The sequence below is a fragment of the Pristis pectinata genome, chromosome 11, assembly GCF_009764475.1.
Source record: "Pristis pectinata isolate sPriPec2 chromosome 11, sPriPec2.1.pri, whole genome shotgun sequence".
Taxonomy (NCBI): Eukaryota; Metazoa; Chordata; class Chondrichthyes; order Rhinopristiformes; family Pristidae; genus Pristis; species Pristis pectinata.
The window spans coordinates 10,762,846-10,783,987 of record NC_067415.1 but is presented as its reverse complement, the minus strand read 5'-3'; the positions used below and the strand labels follow the sequence as shown (position 1 = coordinate 10,783,987).

The 21,142-nt window shown below is 43.2% G+C and overlaps 1 protein-coding gene across 3 annotated transcripts; it reads left to right on the top strand.

Annotated features, from left to right (window-relative positions):
• Positions 1 to 860: 860 nt before the first annotated feature.
• Positions 861 to 20,711, top strand: akap17a (A kinase (PRKA) anchor protein 17A). 3 transcript variants are annotated; one of them, XM_052026025.1, is made up of 5 exons: positions 861 to 924; positions 8,985 to 9,763; positions 11,279 to 11,427; positions 12,917 to 13,148; positions 16,559 to 20,710. In XM_052026025.1, the coding sequence occupies exons 2-5, from the start codon at positions 9,002 to 9,004 to the stop codon at positions 17,639 to 17,641; spliced, it is 2,226 nt and encodes a 741-aa protein (XP_051881985.1). In that variant the 5' UTR covers positions 861 to 924; positions 8,985 to 9,001; the 3' UTR covers positions 17,642 to 20,710. The 3 variants fall into 3 exon arrangements, with proteins under 3 accessions (XP_051881985.1, XP_051881984.1, XP_051881986.1); XM_052026024.1 differs by lacking the exon at positions 861 to 924 and adding an exon at positions 984 to 1,261 and having other exon boundaries at positions 16,559 to 20,711; XM_052026026.1 differs by lacking the exon at positions 861 to 924 and adding an exon at positions 1,232 to 1,287 and having other exon boundaries at positions 16,559 to 20,711.
• The last annotated feature ends 431 nt before the right edge of the window (positions 20,712 to 21,142 follow it).

Genomic DNA, 21,142 nt, shown 5'->3' with positions numbered 1-21,142 from the left:
ATTGGGGTATCACCCCAGGGAGCCACACGTGTGGCATCGGTGCTGTGCTTTTTATATATAAAAAGGTAACACTAGGTATGGAACTGTACACGAATGTAAAGGTTTGAACTGTTTTATTATTGTATATAGTTTATTTTATGACGAATAAAGTTTATTTTGTTAAAAAAAATCCCCACCCTCTCTCCGCAGATGCTTCTCAATTCAGCATCCCCTGGGAAGGAAAAGATTTAATCGGAACTTGAAAGGGCAACTTTTTGTTTTACACAGAGGGTGGTGCATATATGGAAAGAGCTGCCAGAGGAAGTGGTTGATGCGGGAACATTGACAACTTTTAAAAGACACTTGCACAGGTACATGGATAGGAAAGGTTTGGAGGTATATGTGCCAAACGTGAGCAAATGGAATAGCTTGGATGGGCATCTTGCTCGGCATGGACCAGATGGGCCGAAGGGCCTGCTTCTGCGCTGTCCCTCCAGCAGTTTGTTCTTTGCTCCAGATTCCCGCATCTGCAGCCTCTTGTGTCCCCCGACTGGGCTCAGTCACCCTCGGCTCTCCTCGGCTATTTCCGCCCCCGCTCGGCTCCCACCTTTCCCCTCACAAAGATGGCCGCCGCTGGGCCCCGCAACCCCGAGAACCAAGTGAGCATGCGCACCACCCCCCCCCGCCCCGCAGGGGAAGCCCGGCTTGTCTAGTCGCCTGGTAACATTTGGGCAACCCACCCGAGGCGATCGCCACAAAACAAAAACATATAAAATGAAGTTTAAAAAATGATGCATGTATTTTACTGTAGCAGAATGGAGCCGGTTGCTCAACTTTGTGAGGGTGGTGGTGGCTGGGTTTGGGTCCTTCCTGAGGGGAGTCGCGGCCGGGAGGGCGCCAGGCGACGGCGCTGCGCTGCGGGAAGGAGGCGGGGGCCGGGGCGCAGTAAGTGAGGGGGATCCACCCGCCGCCGGGGGGTTGGGGGGGCTCCGAGCCGCGGTCACCCCGCTCGCCGGCTGAGGTGGGGAGGGAGCCCGTGCTGAAGGGGCCGCCGGAAAGCCCCGGGGTCCGGCCGGAAAGGCGGGGGAACCCGCTCCCTCCCCAGCCGGCCCTCGGGAGGCCGCGGTTGCCCCCTCCCAGCACCGGAGGGGAGGAGGGGAGTTACTGAAGGTGAACAGCACTTGGGAGGGAAGCTGTTCCCGTCGGCGGAGGGGGCCACGCATTGAACATCTAATGTTCGGGTCGAGTTTGTGGTCGTGTGCCCAAGTGCGGTGAGGCACAGGTACAGTGGGCGTCACAGGCACCCAGGTTCATACAACACCGAGAGTATAAATTATACATAAGTTATTACAAGACTGTGAAGAGGGGGAGAAAAAAGACTGTGCAAAGCGAGACGCTCGTGCAAAGCGAGACGCTCGTGCAAAGCGAGACGCTCGTGCAAAGCGAGACGCTCGTGCAAAGCGAGACGCTCGTGCAAAGCGAGACGCTCGTGCAAAGCGAGACGCTCGTGCAAAGCGAGACAAGTCCACGGTAGTCCAAGAGGTGGTCTGTGGTGTTCTGTTGCTGAGGTAGGATTAGGGTTGTGCAGGTCGGTTCAAGAACCTGTTGACTGTAGGGAAAGTAGACTGTTTAAAAAAAAATATATAGATAGATATAAGGTACAAGGAGAGTATGAGGAAAACAAAAAAAAATTCTAGTGCAGTAGTTGGTGTGAGCTTTTTATCTTGTGTTTACCTTGTGCAAACCTATTTACCTTGTGGTTCTGATAGCATTTCAAGAGATATTGTGCAGTACCATAGAACAGGGAAACTAGTTGTACTCCTACTACATCATTTACGACCTCAGCAGTTAAATTGCCCATTGGAGGCTAAAGGAACTCCAAGCCAATGGTGCCTACCTTTGAATCATAATCACAAAGGATGGGATACAGCCATGTCCCTGAGGTACTGCAAGGTCCTTGAGGGCAGTGATAGCATTGTGGGTATGGTAACATAGTGGTTAATTTACTGGATTAGCATCCAGAAAAGTGAGTTTGAATCCCACACCCACAATGGCAGGTAGGGATCTAAATTCAAGTAATTCAGTAAATCATAACAGGCAACTAGTATCATTAGTGATGACCATGAAACTGTCAGGTTGTTATATAAATCTAACTGGTAAACTAAATTGGTAAATTTGGTTTATTATTGTCACATGTACCGTGGAAAACTTGTTTTGCATACTGTTCATACAGATCAATTCATTACACAGTGCATTGAGATAGTACAAGGTAAAACAATAACAGAATGCAGAATAAAGTGTTATAGTTACAGATAAAGTGCAGTGTAGGTAGACAATAAGGTGTAAGGTCATAACGAGGTAGATTGTGAGGTCAGGAGTCCATTTTATCGTACTAGGGACCGTTCAATAGTCTTATAACAGTGGGATAGAAGCTGTCCTTGAGCCTGGTGATACGTGCTTTCAGACTTTTGTATCTTCTGCCCGATGGGAGAGGGGAGAAGAGAGACTGACGGGATGGTTGGGGTCTTTGATTATACAGGCTGCTTTACCGAGGCAACGAGAAATGTGTATATGGAGGGGAGGCTGGTTTCTGTGATGTGCTGAGCTGTGTCCACAACTCTGCAGTTTCTTGCGATCATGGGCAGAGCAACTGCTGTACCAACCTGTGATGCATCCAGATAGGATGCTTTCCATGGTGCATCGGTAATCCTTGCAGAGTCTTTCTTGTATGTGCCCCTAGACTCACCAATTTGATTGAGTGTTAATGGCTTCCATGGTTTAGGGGCGATTGGGAATGGACAAGAAGTGCTGGTGGCATCCACAACCCATTAACAAACACATTTTTGAAAAAAACAGTTCTGGTCCTTTAACTTGGATGAGTTGCTGAAACATTTAGTAAAAACAATACCAAATATGGAAGGAGGAGATACACTGAAAAGAATTATCTTTGAAGTTCTCTATCCGAGTGGGCTATGTATGTTCAGTAACTGAACAGATTCAGAATTGAGATCAGTTATTTTTTGGGATGAAGGAAGGGATATGGGGATAAGGCAGGAAAGCAAAGCTGACATTGATTGTAACACTAATTGCTTGTCAGAGCAGGCTAAATTCAGTACTCTTATTTTCTTATGTTCTCAGGGTTTTTGTAGTAAGTACTGAATAAGTAGCCACCTGAAGGTAAAAGAACATTCAGCTAATCTTTGACATCTATTGGTAAAGAGCAGGCAGTGCTCCCAGTGCTGCCATTATAATGCTCCCCAAGCTGTTACTGCCAAAACCTGATCACTCATTTTGTTATTCCTTGCAGGATGTTGTTGACACTGAAGGATCTTTTTTCTTGTGTAAAAACAGTCTCTGCACTCCCAAAAAAAAATGCATTACATGGTGCAGTTTGGGTCATTTCGATGTGATGAGTGTTTGTAGATGCTGGGAGGTGTTCACAATGAAAACTGATTTTTCAGCTAAAATTATCCTGCTCAATTTGATTCATTTTTCTTTTTGGTGACTAAAATTTGTTTTTTAAGTTGATAGTCAAGACCCAAATTCAATCTGCTTACTGATGTACAAGAATCCTAATTAAAACAATGGGCATTAAAAAATAATTCTGATACTTTAGGTTTCAGAAAGTCAATCCCAATGTTGTTCACTTGCAAGTTCCTGGAGTTAGCAGAGTGTAATCCAGGTGCATTGCCATTTAATCGCCTTCTGTCCTGGTTGCACAGGCGCAATCTCTGACTATAGATTCTATCTCATTTCTGCTGCTGAGGTTAATTCAGTCCTGAACCGTTTGAAAGGGGGGAAAAAGTTGGTGAACAAAGTATGTGTAGCTGGTTGCAAATTTGCTCCCATATGTTGGCATCTTGTTTATTTCTGGCCTAGTCTGAACCATCAGCTGTTCAAGCATTAGTTGTTGCTACATTTCATGGGAAGTATGGAGAAGAATAGTTAAATTCATTCACAGGATGTAGGCATTCCTGGCAATGTTGGAATTCTTAATTCCCTTGAACTGAGTGACACAGTTAAGAGTCAACCACAGTACTGTGTATTCAGAGTCACATATAGGGCAAGGATGGCAAATATTTTTTTTGAGCGAACGTTAGCAAAGCAACACACAATCTGCTGGAAGAACTCAGTGTGTCAAGCGGCATCTGTGGGAAGAAAGAAATTGTCAATGTTTTGGGTCGAAGCCCTGCATTAGGACTGAGGACTGATTCACTGAGTCCTGATGCAGGGTTTCGACCTGAAACATTGACAATTCCTTTCCTCCCACAGATACTGCTCTGCCTGCTGAATTCTTTCAGCAGATTGTTTGTTGCTCCACATTCCAGCATCTGCAGTCTCTTGTGTCTCCATTAGTAAAGCAATTTTTTATTCAACAAGAATCCACTACTTTCATGCGAACTGTGGGGAGCTGGATTCTAGATTTTATCTTTAATTAGATTTAAATTCACCAATTGCAGTTACATCATGCAAATGTCTGTAGCTTGTAGACACCTGGATTACTAACCCAGTAATGTAACCATAATGCTTCCCTGCATTTGTAGGGTTACTTGTTAGAAACAAATAGCAAGAACGTGCAAGTGCCAAGTGGATTTGTCTCTAATTTGAGGTGAAATGTTAACTTTTATTGGAAAACTTTTAAAGGACATTTTTCTTCCTGGGTAATTGGACTCTTGAAGTGATTGTGTATATGGAATATGATTTTGGAGTCTTTCCCCTTAAGTAGATTTGTATCATTGATCAGTTTAATGATTGAGGTTATATTTCAAGCTTCAGATATAGCAACATTGCCCATGTCTTGGAAATAAAGAAAGTAAAATTACATAACTCATTCTTTGAACTCTCAGCACCATAAGTTTCCTCTTCACTTTCCAAACCATGGGAAGACCTCCCCTGAAGTTCCGAGAGGGAGACCAGTTGTCCCTAGTTTGTAAGGTGAAGAGATTTCGGATGATAGAGTTCAACAAGGTTGAAATTCACAGAAGAAGAATGGGTTGTGCAATCATAATTTATTTATTTGTGAATGCCACTGGTAAGTGCAGCATTTATTATCCATTGCTGATTGTCTTTGAGAAGGTGGTGGTGAGCTAGCACCTTGAAGCATTACATCCCTTCTGGTGAAGGTGCTCCCGTGGTATTACTGAGTGGGGAGCTGCAGGATTTAGATCCAGTGACAATGAAGGAGCAGGGATGTATTTCCATATCAGGATGGTATGTGACTTGGAGGAGAGCTTTCAGATGATGGTGTCTCATGTGTCTGCTGCTCTTGTCCTTTTTGGTGATGGGAGTTTGCAGTTTTGGAAGCTGCTTCAGAGTAACCTAGCAAGTGTCATCAGTGCATTTTGTAGATTATTCAGTCTGTAGCCATGGTGGGGGTAACAGCCTATATTTAGCCCTTGATGGTGTTTTGAATAGTCCACACATTGTCTAAGAAGGAAGAAGTGTTAATAAGTGCTCAGAACTGAATTCCTCTCTCTAGTGATGCCACCTGACCTGATATTTCCAGTGTTTGCTGTAGTGGTAGCAGTATGGTTTAGAAGAAAAGCTTAGAAGAACGGAGTGAAAATCAGGATGGTGATGCCATTAGTTTTCAAAGGGGTGGAAACAGGGAGGAAAGTCTGATTGTCATCAGTGAAGTGACAATTAGATCGGATGAGCACAAGAAAATGGGGGCAGGAGTAGGCCATCAGCCCCTCAAGCCTGCACTGCCTTCAGTATGGTCAGGTTGGTCTATGCTGGCCTTAACCCCTCTTCTGTGCCATTACCTTCAATTCCTCGTTCCTTCAATTTTTTTTCTGTCTCCACCTTAAACCTATTTAATGGACTAGCCTCCACCCTTGGCAGCAGAGAATTCCAAAGATTCACCACCCTTTGTAAAAAGAAATTTCTACGCACCTCAGTTTTAAATGATCAGTCCTTTATTTTGCATCTATGTCCCCATGTTCATGATTCTTCCATTTGTGAAAGTATCTCAACATCTACCCTGTCAATCCCCCGTAGGATCTCACATGTTTGAATAAGGCTCCCCTCATTCTTCTAAACCCCAAGGAATATAGAACCAAACTGTCCAACCTCTCTTGATAGGACAACCCTTTCATCCCAGGAATTAGCCTGGTGAACCTCCTTTGGACTGCCTCCAACGCTACCATATCCTTAACATAAGGGGACCAAAACTGTGCAAGTATGGCTTTCCAACACCCTGTACAACTGTAACAAAACCTCCCTATTTTTAAACTCCAACCCCTTTGCAATGAAGGCCAAAATGCTCTTTGCCGCCTCCAACAACTTGTTGGATCTGCCTGATCGTGTTTTGTGATTCCTGCATTCGAACACCTGGATCCTTCTGCTGAACTTCACTCGTTTGCAGTCTCTCTCCATTTCGACAATAATCTGCCTTTTGATTTCTCTGCATGACCTCACACTTCCCCACATTAAACTCCATTTGCTCGCTTTTTGCCCATTCATTAAATCTTTCTGTATCTCCTTGCAGAATCACAAAGTCCTCCATCTATTTACCTATCATCGGCAAACTTGGAAACCTTGTATCTTGTTTCCTCCTCCAGGCCATTAGTATAAATAATAAGCAGTTGAGGGCCAAGAACCAATCTCTGGGGTATCCACTACTTATACCCTACCAGCCTGAAAAGAACCCATTAATGCAGTTCTGTTTTCAATGTGACAGCCAGTTAGCAGGAATTTAGCTTGGAGAGAGCAAATGATGAAATAAGGTAAGATATCTTTACTAGTCACATGTAGATCGAAACACACAGTGAAATGCATCTTTTGCGTAGTGTTCTGGGGGCAGCCCACAAGTGTGGCCACACTTCTGGCACCAACATAGCGTGCCCACAACTTCCTAACCCGTACATCTTTGGAATGTGGGAGGAAACCGGAGCACCCGGAGGAAACCAACGCAGACACAGGGACAACGTACAAAACTCCTTACAGACAGTTGCAGGAATTGAACCCGGGTCTAATTGGGGAGACAGTACAGTAAAATTCTGATAGCTCTAAAAATCTGTTTGTTCAGAAGTCCTGAAAGTCCGGCATCTGACTCGCTCACAAGTCCAGAATGTGATCCAGGTGTTCAGAGTGAAAGCAAGGTGTGCAGCCACAGGCTGGGTTGGGTCTGGAACGTGGGTGGATTTGTGGCCAGAGCCAAGGTTTGGAGCGCTTGCACATTTCCAGCTCCCTCTAAACTCACTGGCTTCATTGGAGCATTCATTACACTGCTATGTAATATGTAGAAAAGTGAAATAAAAGTATTTTGGTGGTATTTAAGTTGCATCCAATAGTCTGGAAAATCTACTTGTCTGGCCCCACCGAAGCCCCAGGAATGCCAGATTTTTGGAGTTACATGGGAAGCTAAGAGTTCAAGGCTAAGGTTGGGATGCAGGTCTGACGTAACAATCTGTTACAGATATTCCATAACATTGTAGAAATAAATGAACAGCTTGTTAATACAGTTCGTTCCTGCACCCTGTTTTGCAAGGTTCCTGTTTTTTTAATACAATAAGTATCAGCTCTTGAGTTTCAAACAGGGGCAGCACAAAGAAATTTTTTTTAAATTGTTGGGAAGAGTCGGTAGGAAAATACTTGGAGGGGGAAAGATTACAAAACTATGAAGAAGGAGAAGAGTCTGTCCGTTACCCAGACACTCTTCTCACTTGGTCCTCTTCCCCCCCGTTTACATTTGCCCACCCCACTTTCCTTATTTGATTCCATCTGTGCCTTCCTTTCCTATTAGAACCATAGAACAGTACAGCACAATACAGGCCCTTCGGCCCACCATGTTGTGCCGACCTTTAAACCATGCCTAAGGCTATCTAACCCCTTCCTCCCACATATCCCCCTATTTTAAATTCCTCCATATGCTTATCTAACAGTCTCTTGAATTTGACCAATGCACCTGCCTCCACCAATACCCCAGGCAGCACATTCCTGCCCCAACCACTCTCTGGGTAAAAAAGCCTCCCTCTGATATCTCCCTTGAACTTCCCGTCAGATTCCATCATCTGCAGCCCTTTGTTGCCTCTGCAGAAGAAGCAACAGCACTATGAACACCAGCCTTCCCTGTAATGCATCTCTGTGATTCTAGGATATTAGGATAGCTAATGGAAAAAGAATTACTAATTATTATGCACATAAGAAAATGACAGCCGGGGAAGGCTGCCTTGTTTCTTGGGCTTGGACAATGTAGTTGTGAAGTTTGAGTAATTGTGTTTGGATACTCTCTGTCTATCTGTGGCCTTATAATTTCCTGGGTTTGGGAAGAAAAAGTGTTGTTGCCTCTTCTGCAAAATGATCTAATTAATCTAAATACCCTTCTTCTTGGAGACACAAGAAACTGCAGATGCTGGAATCCAAAGCAAAAAAAAACAAACTACTGGAGGAACTCGGCAGGTCAGGCAGCATCTGTGGAGGGAAATGGACAATCGATATTTCAGGTAGAGAGTCCTCTGCTGGACTGAAAGAATAGAGGGGAGATAGCCAACATAAATAGGTGAAGGGGAGGGGTAGGGCAAGAGCTGGCAAGCGATAGATGGATCCAGATGAGGAGGGGTTGATGGGCAGATGGAGGAGGGAAGTGAAAGGCTGATCATGAAAAGGAAATCAGAAAATTCTCCTGCCCCAAAACAATGAGTAGACTAGATTGAACATGCTTGCATTACCTGGTATTTCTCCCACTTGGATTTTTGGGCCTGCCCTCAACCAGTAACTAGTCACGCTCTCTTTTGAATATGTGCAGGGTGCCGATATTCACCATTCAGACCAGTAACCCATTCTGTGGATCTGCTTTTCATCATGAATCACCCAACATCCAATTACAGTTTATCCCTTGGTAACTTAGATGCACGCTCCCTGTTAATCCCCAGTCAAACAAGCTGATGTAATTTTCGTAATAGGAGCAATCTTAATTATTAGGTGTGGAAGAGTCATATAATCTATTGACTCCACAGATGCCATTTAACTCCAATTTACTCATTCTTTCCTTTTTCATTTAGACTCCTGATTGGTGTTAATGATGGCTGCTACAATAGTACATGATACCTCGGAGGCCGTAGAGCTGTTTGCCCCCCAGGGATTGTTCCTGAAGCCGATTGCAAAGCTGACCATTAGTGTGTCACTTCCTCAGCTGAAACAGCCTGGAAAATCCATATCGAACTGGGAGGTGATGGAGAGACTCAAGTGCATGGTTCATCCTGAGCAGTTCGCCACGCTCCGCGTGTCCAAGAGCACAATGGATTTTGTTCGCTTCGAGGGGGAAGTTGAAAACAAGAACATGGTGAAAACTTTTCTGTCCAAGCTGGATGCCAAGACTATTAAACTCAGTGGCTTCACGGACACTTTAAAGGTACGAGCAGCCGAGGTGAAAATAGACTTTCCAACCCGTCATGACTGGGACTCCTTCTTCCGGGACGCCAAAGATGTAAATGAGACTTTACCAGGAGAGAGGCCGGATACCATACATTTGGAAGGATTGCCATGCAAATGGTTTGCACTGAAGAACTCTAGCTCAGAAAAGCCAAGTGACTTTATCCTGCGCAAGGTGTTTGAAACCTTTGGCAAGATTCGGAATGTGGACATCCCAATGTTGGACCCTTACAGAGAGGAAATGACAGGAAAGAACTTTCACACCTTCAGCTTTGGTGGTCATTTGAACTTTGAAGCCTATATTCAGTATCAGGAATACATAGGATTTGTGAAGGCAATGGATGCCTTGAGGGGAATGAAACTACTGTACAAAGGTGATGATGCAAAGGCAGTGGCCTGCAGCATAAAGGTGAGTGCTTCATGTGTTCTGTGCTGTTTAGGACATCTCGCCCTGGGTAAGAAGAGCAATGAAAGAGATGTGAGGCCAGGTCATACAATATGTGGAATTTAATTAACAGTGGATTTTTAAAAATATTAATTGAAAGAGAAGTGATTAATGATGCTTATTTACATTTATAAAACACATGGAGCTCTTGGGGCTGCTGGTTCTACATTGTGAACCCAACCAAATGAGATGGACTCAGCCCGAAGGTCTGTTTAAGATTGTATATTGAGGGTAAATTGGCACATAGATGAAAAGACAGGTAGAAATCCCGCTGGAAAAACTAAGCTCGATTGGATGACCACTTTGCAGAGCACCTGCATTCAGTCCACAGGGACAATCCTGAAATTCCACTTGCCTGATATTTTAAGTCTCCATCCCACCACTATTCTGAGCTATCTGTCTGGCCTCCTGCACTGTTCTAACAAGACCCAATGTAATCTTGAGGAATACCACTTCATCTTCTATCTGAACACATTGCAGTCTTCTGGACTCAATATCAAATTCAATAATTTCCAGTAACTTGCTTTCTGTGTTTATGTCAAAACTGGGCAGTCCAGTTCCGCGAGATAATCCACCTATAATATTAACTTTCACTCTCCATTAACAACTGCCTTATTTCACAACTTTGAACTGCATTTCACAATTTTTTTGTATGTTCCTTTGTATGTTTCTCTCTCTCTCTCTCTCTAACTGCCCTCATTAATCCATCAGTATAATGGCTTCATCAGCAGCTTATCACCATGATAACTCTGGCCTCACCCCCTCAGCAATGTCCCCTTTGTCCTATCCATCCCTCCCACATCCTCTCTGCGACTTAACTTATTTTCTCTTTATCCCAGTTCTGACAATGGTTCTTCGGCCTGAAACGTTAACTCTGTTTTCTCTTCCACAGATGCTGCCTGACCTACTGAACGTTTCTTGCATTTTCTGTTTATATGGCACATTGCTAATATTTCAAAAAGGCCACATGGCAACTTCTTCTCAGTTGAAGTTGCTGGTCTACAACTCAGTGCCTCTACACTTTAGCCACTGGAAACCATCATAGAGAAGCAATAAGTTGACCCCATCTAAAGCAGAGTCTTCTGTCAAACCCAGATGCCTCTGCTGTGCCTGCTCTCTCTCCTGCTACATTGTGGGGTGCCACTTGCTTGCCTGACATTTTGGGGCATTAATAACCTTTACCTACTCACCAATTTATTTGGGATTCAGATGTGAACTTAATAATTGATGATCCTAGAAGCTGGTGCCCAATATTTACCCATAAAGTCATTATAGCATGGAACGATGCCCTTTGGTACATTGAGTCAGTGCTGTTGGATTGTTCTCCTGATAGCACTGGGCCAAAAACAAAGAATATGCTTGAGGAAGGCAGTGTTAGGCAGTCAGAGAAGGTGGGAATTTACCTTCAAGGTCAATATCTTGACATTTGAGAAGAAAATGAGGTCTGAAAATGTTTTCAGAAGTCGTCTTGTATTCCAGGTGACATTTGACACGACGAAGCACCTAAGCGACTCGTCGATCAGAAGGAGACAGATGGAGAGACAGAAGCTGCAGGAACTGGAACTGCAGCGGGAAGAGCAAAAGCGTCGCGAGAAAGAGGAAGAGGAGCGAAAGAAAGATGAGGAAAGGTACACTGGTTTGACTGAGATGTAATCAACTTCTGAACAGCAGTATTTTACACCAGGCATACAAACATCGCTAATGCTGAGTCAAGGAGAGATAACAATGCAGCACTCCCATCAGCAGGGCAGAGGTTTTGTTTTTATTTTGAAGGACACCAGCACTATAGGTGATGCATTATTTTATTTGCTGTTGTTGCTGCATCACTAATACTTGGGGAAAAAAACCTAAAACCAGAATAAATTTGGCACAAGGTACTACACCTGCTGAGATTGCTTTTGACAAATGACTGAACTAAGCTGTCAGCTGCTGAACTTTCCCATGTCTAACCATCTGTCCTTTTTAACTCAGGCTGAAAGTAATTGATACCGTAAGTTCAACATCACATCTGTCATTTGATCTGATGTGGCATAAGGTGGCTTGCACTGGTTGGATAAGGGAATCAACTTGTTCCAGTTCCTTCAAAATTAATTTCAAAAAGCACAACCTCATTTTATCGTGGGGATTGAGACACATTAAACTTACAAAGTGAGGAAGCAAAGACTTCAGCTCTTGTTTAGTAACATTTTTAATGTGACTCTGAACTACGACACCTTTGTCACGTGAAATTGCTTGCTTTGATAGCTCCTTTCAGCCCCATGATGTCCACTACAGAGAAGGAGAAGGGAAGCAATATCATTGAAAGGTAAACTTGAATTGATGTAGCATCTTTCACCAACTCACGATGCCCTAAAGTGCATCACATCATAGTTTTGAGAGATGTTTGCTGTTGTAAGATAGGAAAAGCAGCAGCCAATTTGAGCACAGCCAGCTCCAGAAATAAAGCAATACCAGATTGGGTGTCTTGTAGTCCATTGACTGCGGGGATAAATATTGGCCAAGATTCCTTAAATTTCTTCCCATTCAACATAATGTTGTGGGATCGTTATATCAACTGGAGAGGGCAGGTAAGGCCTCAGTTTAATGTTTTGACCCATTGGTGCACTTCCTAAGTCTAGTCATGATAGTATCACTCATCCATTCGCAGATAAGTCAGAATACACTGGCCCAGAAACTACTGCCATGCTCATGTTGTATATTTGCTGTTTTATGCAGGCCTGATCCCATTTAAAATAGGCTTATAAGTGGTCTTATTCTCTGAGCTGTTTCAGTAGGCTTCATTTGCATTGATCTTATGTGGCTATTAGGAATACTGCAATGTTATTGAAATGCATAAGGCCACTGTATAGAATTGACTACAGTGTGTACTGTTCATTACATTTGGTGAGTCTAATGATAGCTATAATCTGACTTAACAATAAAAGGAAATAATTTGAAATGATTTAAAGAGATTTCTATTGTTAGTTTTTGTTCAGGAATGTAGGAGTTCTTCCTTCTTCTCAGACCCTAACTTAAGTCAGCCTGCCAGCCAGCATGATGTCATACCTTTTGGAATATTACAGAGCCTACAGAATGGATTGCTAACTGCTTTGTTTTTCGTGCTTCTGTTTCCTCCAGGAAACAGAGAGAGTTTGAAGAGCAAGAGAGAGAAAAGAAGAGAGAAGAAAAAGTCAGAAAGAGGGAACAGAAGCAGAAGGAGCGGGAGGAGCGACGAAATGTGCGTAAACTGCAGCGGGAGGAGCAGAAAAAACTGCAGGAGAAGATTGCTCTGGAGGAAAGAAGACTCCTGTTGGCACAGAGGAACCTGCAGTCTATCCGACTTATCGCAGAGCTGCTCAGCAGAGCCAAGGTGAGCGTCTGAGAATTATACCTCATTAGCAGATGGTGTACATGGATGACTGGCATCACTGTGTATGGTTTGGATTTAACGTCATAAGCTGCTGCTGCTAAGTCCTGGTAGTCTTTGGTAAGACATAAGGGCCTTGAGATTGTCCTGCCACCCCTGGAAACACTTCCATCTACTGTTTAGAATATAAAAACTGGAATAGATATAACTAACTTTTCTGCTCAACACTGACTGCAATTCAAAATTACTTTATTGGCTGGAAAGATCTATGGAATGTCCTAATGTGCATGCAAGGGTTTTATTCTTTTAAGTGCATGGCTGGTCTGTGTCTTAGTTCCATCCACCCATCTTGATCATGTATCCCTTAATATCCTTGCCTAATGAAAATAGGATTGGATTTGGCCATTTGTCTTACTGAAGAAAGCTTTATAAATTGGAGTGTCCATGACTACCAGCAGACCAGGTGATCTGCTATAGTGCAGATTTGAGCTGAAAGCTTCTTTATATGTTCCTCAAAGTTGTGTTATCAAGGCAGTAAGCTACCCACACACACAGGAAGTGTGTATGCTCCTAGGACCTCTATCTATTATTTATTGTTGGAATAGCAATGACATTGATGTATGATACTGAAAAACATTTACGAATCTGGTATCGGGGTACTGTTTGATTTTTGGAATTGCATCAATCCAGAGGCAGCAGATCACAGCCAAATTGGAAGCATTCAGAATAAGAACCAGATTTATTATCACTGACACATGTCGTGAAATTTGTTGTTTTGCAGCAGCAGTACAGTGCAAGACATAGACATAAAAATTAATGTAAGTTACAAAAACAATATAAACAGTGCAAATGAGGAATAATGAGATAGTGTTCATGAACCGTTCAGAAATCTGATGGCAGAGGGGAAGAAACTGTTCCTGAAATGTTGAGTGTGGGTCTTCAGGCTCCTGTACCTCCTCCCTGATGGTAGTAACGTGAGGAAGGCATGTCCTGGGTGGTGAGGGTTCTTAGTGATGGATGCTGCCTTCTTGAGGCACCGCCTCTTGAAGATGTCCTCGATGTCAGGGAGGGTTGTGCCCATGACGGAGCTGGCTGAGTGTACAACTCTCTGCAGCTTCTTTCGAGTCATGAGCACTGAACTGCAGGGGACCAATGCTGTTAAGTTCTTAATCTTAGGTGAGGATGCCTTTTTCCCCTTTAAACTTGATTGAAAATATCAGTTATGTATAATCAAAATAATCTGTTTACCTTATGAGTGACCCTCAGAAGAACTTTGGATTATAATTCTGGTCCTCCCTATAATAAAAGTTGTGCACTCCTGGACTTGGATGTTTAGTGCTTCCATTCACTGGCCATCGGGAAGGTCTTAAATAGGAATATTATTACCTTTTAAACTTGAATGAGTCTTTTAAGCTTTTAATGATGTTTGAAAGATTGCTGATTAATGTTTCAGTTTGGGGAAAAAAAAGCTACAGGTGCTAGAAATCTGAAATGAAAGTGCTGGAAATACAGGCGATTCCCACGTTACAGGGAGGTGACCTTCCTGGAAAACAGTCTGTATCGTGATTTTCCATAACGCGAAGCCACATTATTGCACATGCATCAAGAAATGCAAGTTGAAAGAAAACTAAATGTTGCATTTCTTTATTTACTTTTTTCTTCCACATAAATTCCGTGAGCAAACTTTACTCCATGTCTCAAATTTTTGGGTAGTGATTTCTGAATTCTGTAAGGGCCAATTTTCATTACTTGAACAGCCACAATGCATGGGGTCACCTGTATTCAGCAAGTCAGGCAGTGTATGCGGAGAGAGAAATGGACCAATTCAACACTCTTAAATGCTTCCAGTTTGGCTGTGACCCTCCACCGCTGCTGATAACAGCACTGTCTTGTACCATCATCAGTTCTGATGAAGGGTCGTTGACCTGTGACATCAACTTTGTTTCTGTCTCCACTGATCGCTGAGCTTTTCCAGCACTTAGTGTTCTTAGGCAACATTTTAGTTGACCTCTCAGCAGAACTGATGAAGTGATATCAATCTGAAAACTAGCAGGGTCCCCAGATGAAAAACACCATGATGCTGGAGGAACTCAGCAGGGCAGGCAGCATCCATGGAGAAAAGCAAGCGGTCAACCATCCTGAAGAAGGGTCCTGACCCGAAACGACCACCTGCTTTTCTCCATAGATGCTGACTGGCCTGCTGAGTTCCTCCAGCATCATAGTGTTTTTCATCTGGATTCCAACAGTGTTTCTCTAGTGTCTCCAGATTACACTGGGATCTGTTCTGGGACCCCTGCTCTTTGTGATTTTATAAATGACTTGGATGAGGATGTGGAAGGGTGGGTTAGTAAGTTTGCTGATGATAAAGATTGGTGTTGTTGTAGATAGTGTAGAAGTTTGCTGTAGATTACAACAGAATATTGATAGAATGCAGAGCTGGGCTGAGAAGTGGCAGATGGAGTTCAACCCGGGTAAGTGTGAAGTGATACACTTCGGGAGATCGAATTTGAAGGCAGAATACAAGGTTAACGGCAGGACTATTAGCAGTGTGGAGGAACAGAGGGATCTTGGGCATCCATAGATCCCTCAAGGTTGCTGCACAGGTCAATAGGGTTGTTAAGAAGGTGTATGGAGTGTTGGCCTTCATTAGTCGGGGTATTGAGTTCAAGAGCTGTGAGGTGATGTTGTAGCTCTATAGAACTCTGGTTAGGCCACACTTGGAGTATTGTGTTCAGTTCTGGTTGCCTCATTAGAGGAAGGATGGTGGAAGCTTTAGAGAGGGTGCAGAGGATATTTACCAGGATGTTGCCTGGATTGGAGAGCATGTCTTATGAGGATAGGTTGAGTGAGCTAGGGCTTTTCTGTTTGGAGAGAAGAAGGATGAGAGGTGACTTGATAGAGGTGTACAAGATGATAAGAGGCATAGATCGAGTGGACAGTCAGAGACTTTTTTCCAGGGCAACAATGGCTAACACGAGGGGACATAATTTTAAGGTGATTGGAGGAAGGTATAAGGGGGATGTCAGGGGTAAGTTTTTTACACAGAGAGTGGTGGGTGTGTGGAACGCACTGCCGGCAGAGGCTGTAGGGGCAGATACATTAGGGACATTTAAGAGACTCTTAGATAGACACATGAATGATAGAAAAATGGAGGGCTATGTGGGAGGAAAGGGTTAGATAGCTCTTAGAGCAGGATAAAACGTCAGCACAACATTGTGGGCCGAAGGGCCTGTATTGTGCTGTAATGTTCTATTACCCAACATCTTGAATAATCCTAGAGTTTTTATTTGGGATTTCCATCATCCACAGTATTCTGCTTTGTTCTCTTTTTACAAAGTTTATAGCTCATGTGGATTACTTTTCATTTTCCAATAGACTGTTTAACTCTCATTGATTTTGACTGCTCTCTGCAGGTTGGTAAACAGCAAGAGCTGGAGGCACGCCAAGCGGAAGCAGCCCGCCTCCAGCAAATGGAAGAAAAGCGGCGGCAGCAAGAGGCCGAGCTCAGGCGGGTCGAAGAGGAGAAAGAGCGAGTCGTCGAGCTCCAGCAGAAGGAGAAGGAGCTGAGAGAGAAACTACTGGAGAACCTCAAGCGCAAGGAAAGCCAGAGTCAGCAGAGCCGAGAAGAGTCGAAGCCTCGCCAAGCAGACCAAGTAGCCGTGAAGTCTATTGTGAGCATGTCCCCAGTGTTGGGAACTGCTACTGCTACGTGCGCTCAGGCTGGTACCAGTAGGACTGTCAGCCATGGTGCTGTCATTCAAGGCAAGTGTGTTCCACCTGTCAAGGACGTAAATGGGCACCCAGATGCGGCCGAAAGGTTCGTCAATAATTTGGATCAAGTCGAATCTCAAAGAAACATGAATGCTGTTGATCGTCAAAGTGGTGGCAAGTGTGCCCAGGATGAGCAGTGTGCGACCACGGTCGCTAACAGTCAAGGACGTTCATCGCAGGAATGCTGTGGTAAAAAGAGTAGGTATCAGAACGGCCCCAGCCACAAAGAGGGAGAGCAGCAAAGCAACCCTGTCAACATTGAAAGCCACCAATTCCAGAAGGACTTGAACAAAGAACGCAACTCGCGCAAGAGCAGCAGTAGCAGTGAGCGGAGCAAGAACTGGAGGGACTCCAGCAGCGACAGCAGCTGCCACCAGCGGGAATGGAGCCGGCACCAGACCCGTTTGAGGAAGGACAGTGGCCGGCATGGCAGGGAGCAGAGCCGCAGCTGGCGAGACTCCAACGAGCAGGGCCACGGCCGGCACGGCACCAGCCGCGAGCAGAAGCGGCGCAAGAGCAGGGAGAGGGCTGGCGGCCGGCGGCGCTCCAGCCGGGAGCGGGACCCAAGCGAGGAGCAGGGGCGCCGACGGCCCGGCTCGAGCAGGGAGCGGGCCCGTGGCCAGAAAAGCACGAGTCGGGAGCGCAGCCGGCACCGCAGAGACTCCGGCAGGGAGCGAAGCCGTCACAGGGACTCCAGCAAAGGACGCAGCCATCACCGGAGGTAGTCGAGCCAGCCACGGAAGAAACCAGGGGGCAACAGACTCGACAATTCAGAGGTTCACGTGAACCATGGGCAGTTTGTTTCGCAAGTGTAGTGTGGTTAAAATTGCCCTGTGTGACAACTCAGATTTAAACCACAAAGGCAAATGTCACTTGGATTGGTAAGTTTGCGTTGAAGCCTCCTTTGTTCTGGTAGGAGGGGCAGAAATGGGAAAGCATACAATCAAAGATTCTGAAAATTGTATTCTAACACGCGATGATTCTGTACTTCACAGAACTTGGCCAAGATTACAAGATTGTTTAACATTTCAATTGTTTGGTATTTACAATACTAAATTTCCCTGATAAAAAGTTTCAATGTTTTAATGTAAATTTGCTAACTTCTCATGTTTTGGTTGCAAATTATTATTACAAGGCAGTATTTAGAGAGTGTGCACAGTGGATGTGTTGTGGCAAGCAGTTGGATAAGACATTTATCCCCTGGTGAATTTTAGTCAGTGCTGTACATAAGAAAGTTTTATTATCTCTCCTATACTGCTGGACATGCCATATTCTATTTATTTCACATTTCAAAATTCAATTCCTTATTGCTTATTATACACCACATGTCCAACATAATATAAATAAGCAACCAGAAAGATTAGTGGCAAACTTGTTTTAAGGGGCACATGTTTATTCATAAAATTCTTGGCAGTTGCCTTTCAGTGTTTCTCATGGGTATTGTACGTGTTAGAAATGTTACCACTTAATCCCATTTCCTGCCTTCCACCAGGAGACATTACTGCTAATTGTAGACATGGTAGTGTGGCCACAATCTGGACAGTGCAGTTGTATCCCTGACCATTGGCATAAGGGACAACCTCCTGAAATGGAATGATAAGAAGCTTCAAGGGAAAGTTATAGGCATCAACTGCTCAAGGTTCTTTCTTTGGGGCAAAGCACATTTTAATGACACAGAACAAAAATGAAGAAACAGGAGAGTGTCATCAGGTTCCTGACACGCTATCTGATTCATGGTACGGATGTTGTTGAGAAGGGAAAGCGAGCATTTATGAGTAGCAAGAGCAGCATGAATCCATAGTTCTGTAACAGATTCACATGGAGTCTAGAAAGCATCAAACGATCTCCATGGTATCTGTTCAACATAGAGAAGTTTGAGGCTCCCAATCTATTGGCACTTTTCCTCTTCTGCCAACCAAACAGTAATGCAGGAGCCTCTGGCTCAACTATTGACTGACCGCTGTCTTAAGTTCACCTGGCACACAATGTCAAGCCAAGTCTTCTCTATTCATTAGGAATGCCTTTATCTTATACAGAGTAAAAATATTTCCAAAGCTAAAAGAATGGATTGCTCCTCCAAGACCTACCACGGAGCTGGGTTTGTTGTGTTTGTATTCTGCCCTTTGAAGTTGAATAGAAAGTATTTCTGGATTCCAAATGTGCCACCCTTTGGGTTTTCTAATCCTTTCAATGTCATTCTGACAGAGATAATTTCATTGAAACTTTCCAGTTTTAAACTAATGGGACCAAACCAAACTATCAAGCAATCCTTTTTAAAAATGGACATTCTGTTCAAATATGTGCCCTAATGATTTCGCTTGGAGTAGATATCCTGAATGTTGTGTACAAGGCAATCCCATGGTGTAGCTCCAGTTACAGTTAGTTTCAAGATAGAGCGAACAATTCTCAATACCTCAGCTGCTGAGAAAATGGATCATCTTCGCTTCATAATATTTTCATTTGGATAGACAATATATATGAAAGCTAATGGGTAACTGCTGGTAGGCATGTTGTAAGACTGATGTTAGTATCTAGAAAATGGATCTCCAGTGCCATTAACAACCATTCCAGTCGGAAACAAATGCTGATGGCCTCCGTGAGCTTTCTTATCTGCAAGAAGAACTAGTTACTGAACTAAATGGAAACTAGATTCTCGTCTGTTTTCTCCCTTGCATCTTCCCATTGTACCTGAATCCATGATGGCAAGAACTTTGGCCTAAGGTGACATTCTGCAGCACTCCATCCTCTTTCCCCATGGTCACATGGACTGAGATCCATAACTGGGAGCAATAGGGTGGGAAGGTGTATCTTGTTTCCCCACTCCTTCCTCTCCTATCAGCAATTGCATTACCCTAATTGGAATATTTCCTTAATGATACAAATGTGTTTAATTTGATTGCTTTTATTTTGCTGCAGTATGTAGAAAGCAAATTTAATCAAAGATTGAGAACTGCAGTGCACGTAAGTCGAAACCAGTTCTAAATCACACTGGCCATTGATGTGTCCTGAAACAACTAAAAAAAACCCCTTGAAATCCCTAATTTTACTCTATCAAATTATCAGTGACATTAAACCCAGAAAAATCAATATTAGAACCAGAGCTTAAAAAAGCTGCAAATGGCTCACTGGGTAGAAAACTGAAGAAAATAGGCTGCCCAAAAGAAGTTTTGTCTGGTTAATGGACAAGAAACCTTTGTCTATGATTGTATATAAGATTACACTTTAAAACTGAAAGTTCTTTCAGTAATTTGATAGCAGAGTAGTAAAGAGCATATGAGCATTGAGAATTTTATTTCAAAAGAAAAAGCCTGTTCCTATGTTTTTAGCTTGAATGGTGACTTTGTCAAATGCCATGGTGCATCATTTTGTTTTCAGTGTTGTGCATTTCCTGTTCAGTACAAAACTCTTCATTCAGAGTGTGTAATAAATGTTGTTTTGTTTCCACTTGCCTCTTTTCTATCATTTGCTGAATCTTCAATGTTTGCTTTTGTTCCCACCAAATTTTTAAAAAAATTGTCCTGTATTTATTGTTTTATCCACACAACTATCAATGGTTTGCATCCTTCAGTAAAAGTTTTTTTTGAAATACCTTTCTCATTTGTCTTTTTTAAATTAAAATTAAGATGAAACTAGATGAAAAGTCGTCTAAAGCTTGACTCTCAATCTTAAATGTTCAGAGCACGAACTGATTAAAATTTATATATGACTGAAATTGAAACTGTATATTATCTGTCAATAATATATTAAATGTTTTGTGTATGGCATGCATTTCCTGTTCAATTTTCTCTTTCGAACTTCTATACAGTAAAAGCAAGTTAGAATACTGGCCAAAGATTAGGATGGAAACTTGCCAGTGGGAACTAAGAAACAGGCTTACAGAAACAACCATGTTCATAGAAGAAAGTAGTTGAACTGTTTGTAACAACAAATTTTGATAACGTTCCTGTTTTCCTTTTAACAATTTTATCATTTGCCAAACTAGTTTAAAAGTATCAAAAACATCAGATCTGAAATATCACAATAGATTTATATTTTTTGTCTATTTTAAATATATTAATGGATATCAAGGGATTAGCTGATCTTAAAAGACTAAAATTGAGATGGAAGCCTAGCTGTATTTCTTAATTTTGAGCATGTTGAGTTTAAAAATGTTTCCCCCATCGCTAGCTATGCCTTCAGGTGTCTGGGACTCTAGATCTTGGATTTCCTTAAACTTCTCCACCTGT

Coding starts and splice junctions, on each gene's coding strand:
- akap17a (XM_052026024.1), top strand. CDS start 9,002: ATGATGGCTGCTACAATAGTACATGATACCTCGGAGGCCGTAGAGCTG. Junction 9,764..11,278: donor CAGTGGCCTGCAGCATAAAG/GTGAGTGCTTCA, acceptor CTTGTATTCCAG/GTGACATTTGACACGACGAA. Junction 13,149..16,558: donor AGCTGCTCAGCAGAGCCAAG/GTGAGCGTCTGA, acceptor TGCTCTCTGCAG/GTTGGTAAACAGCAAGAGCT.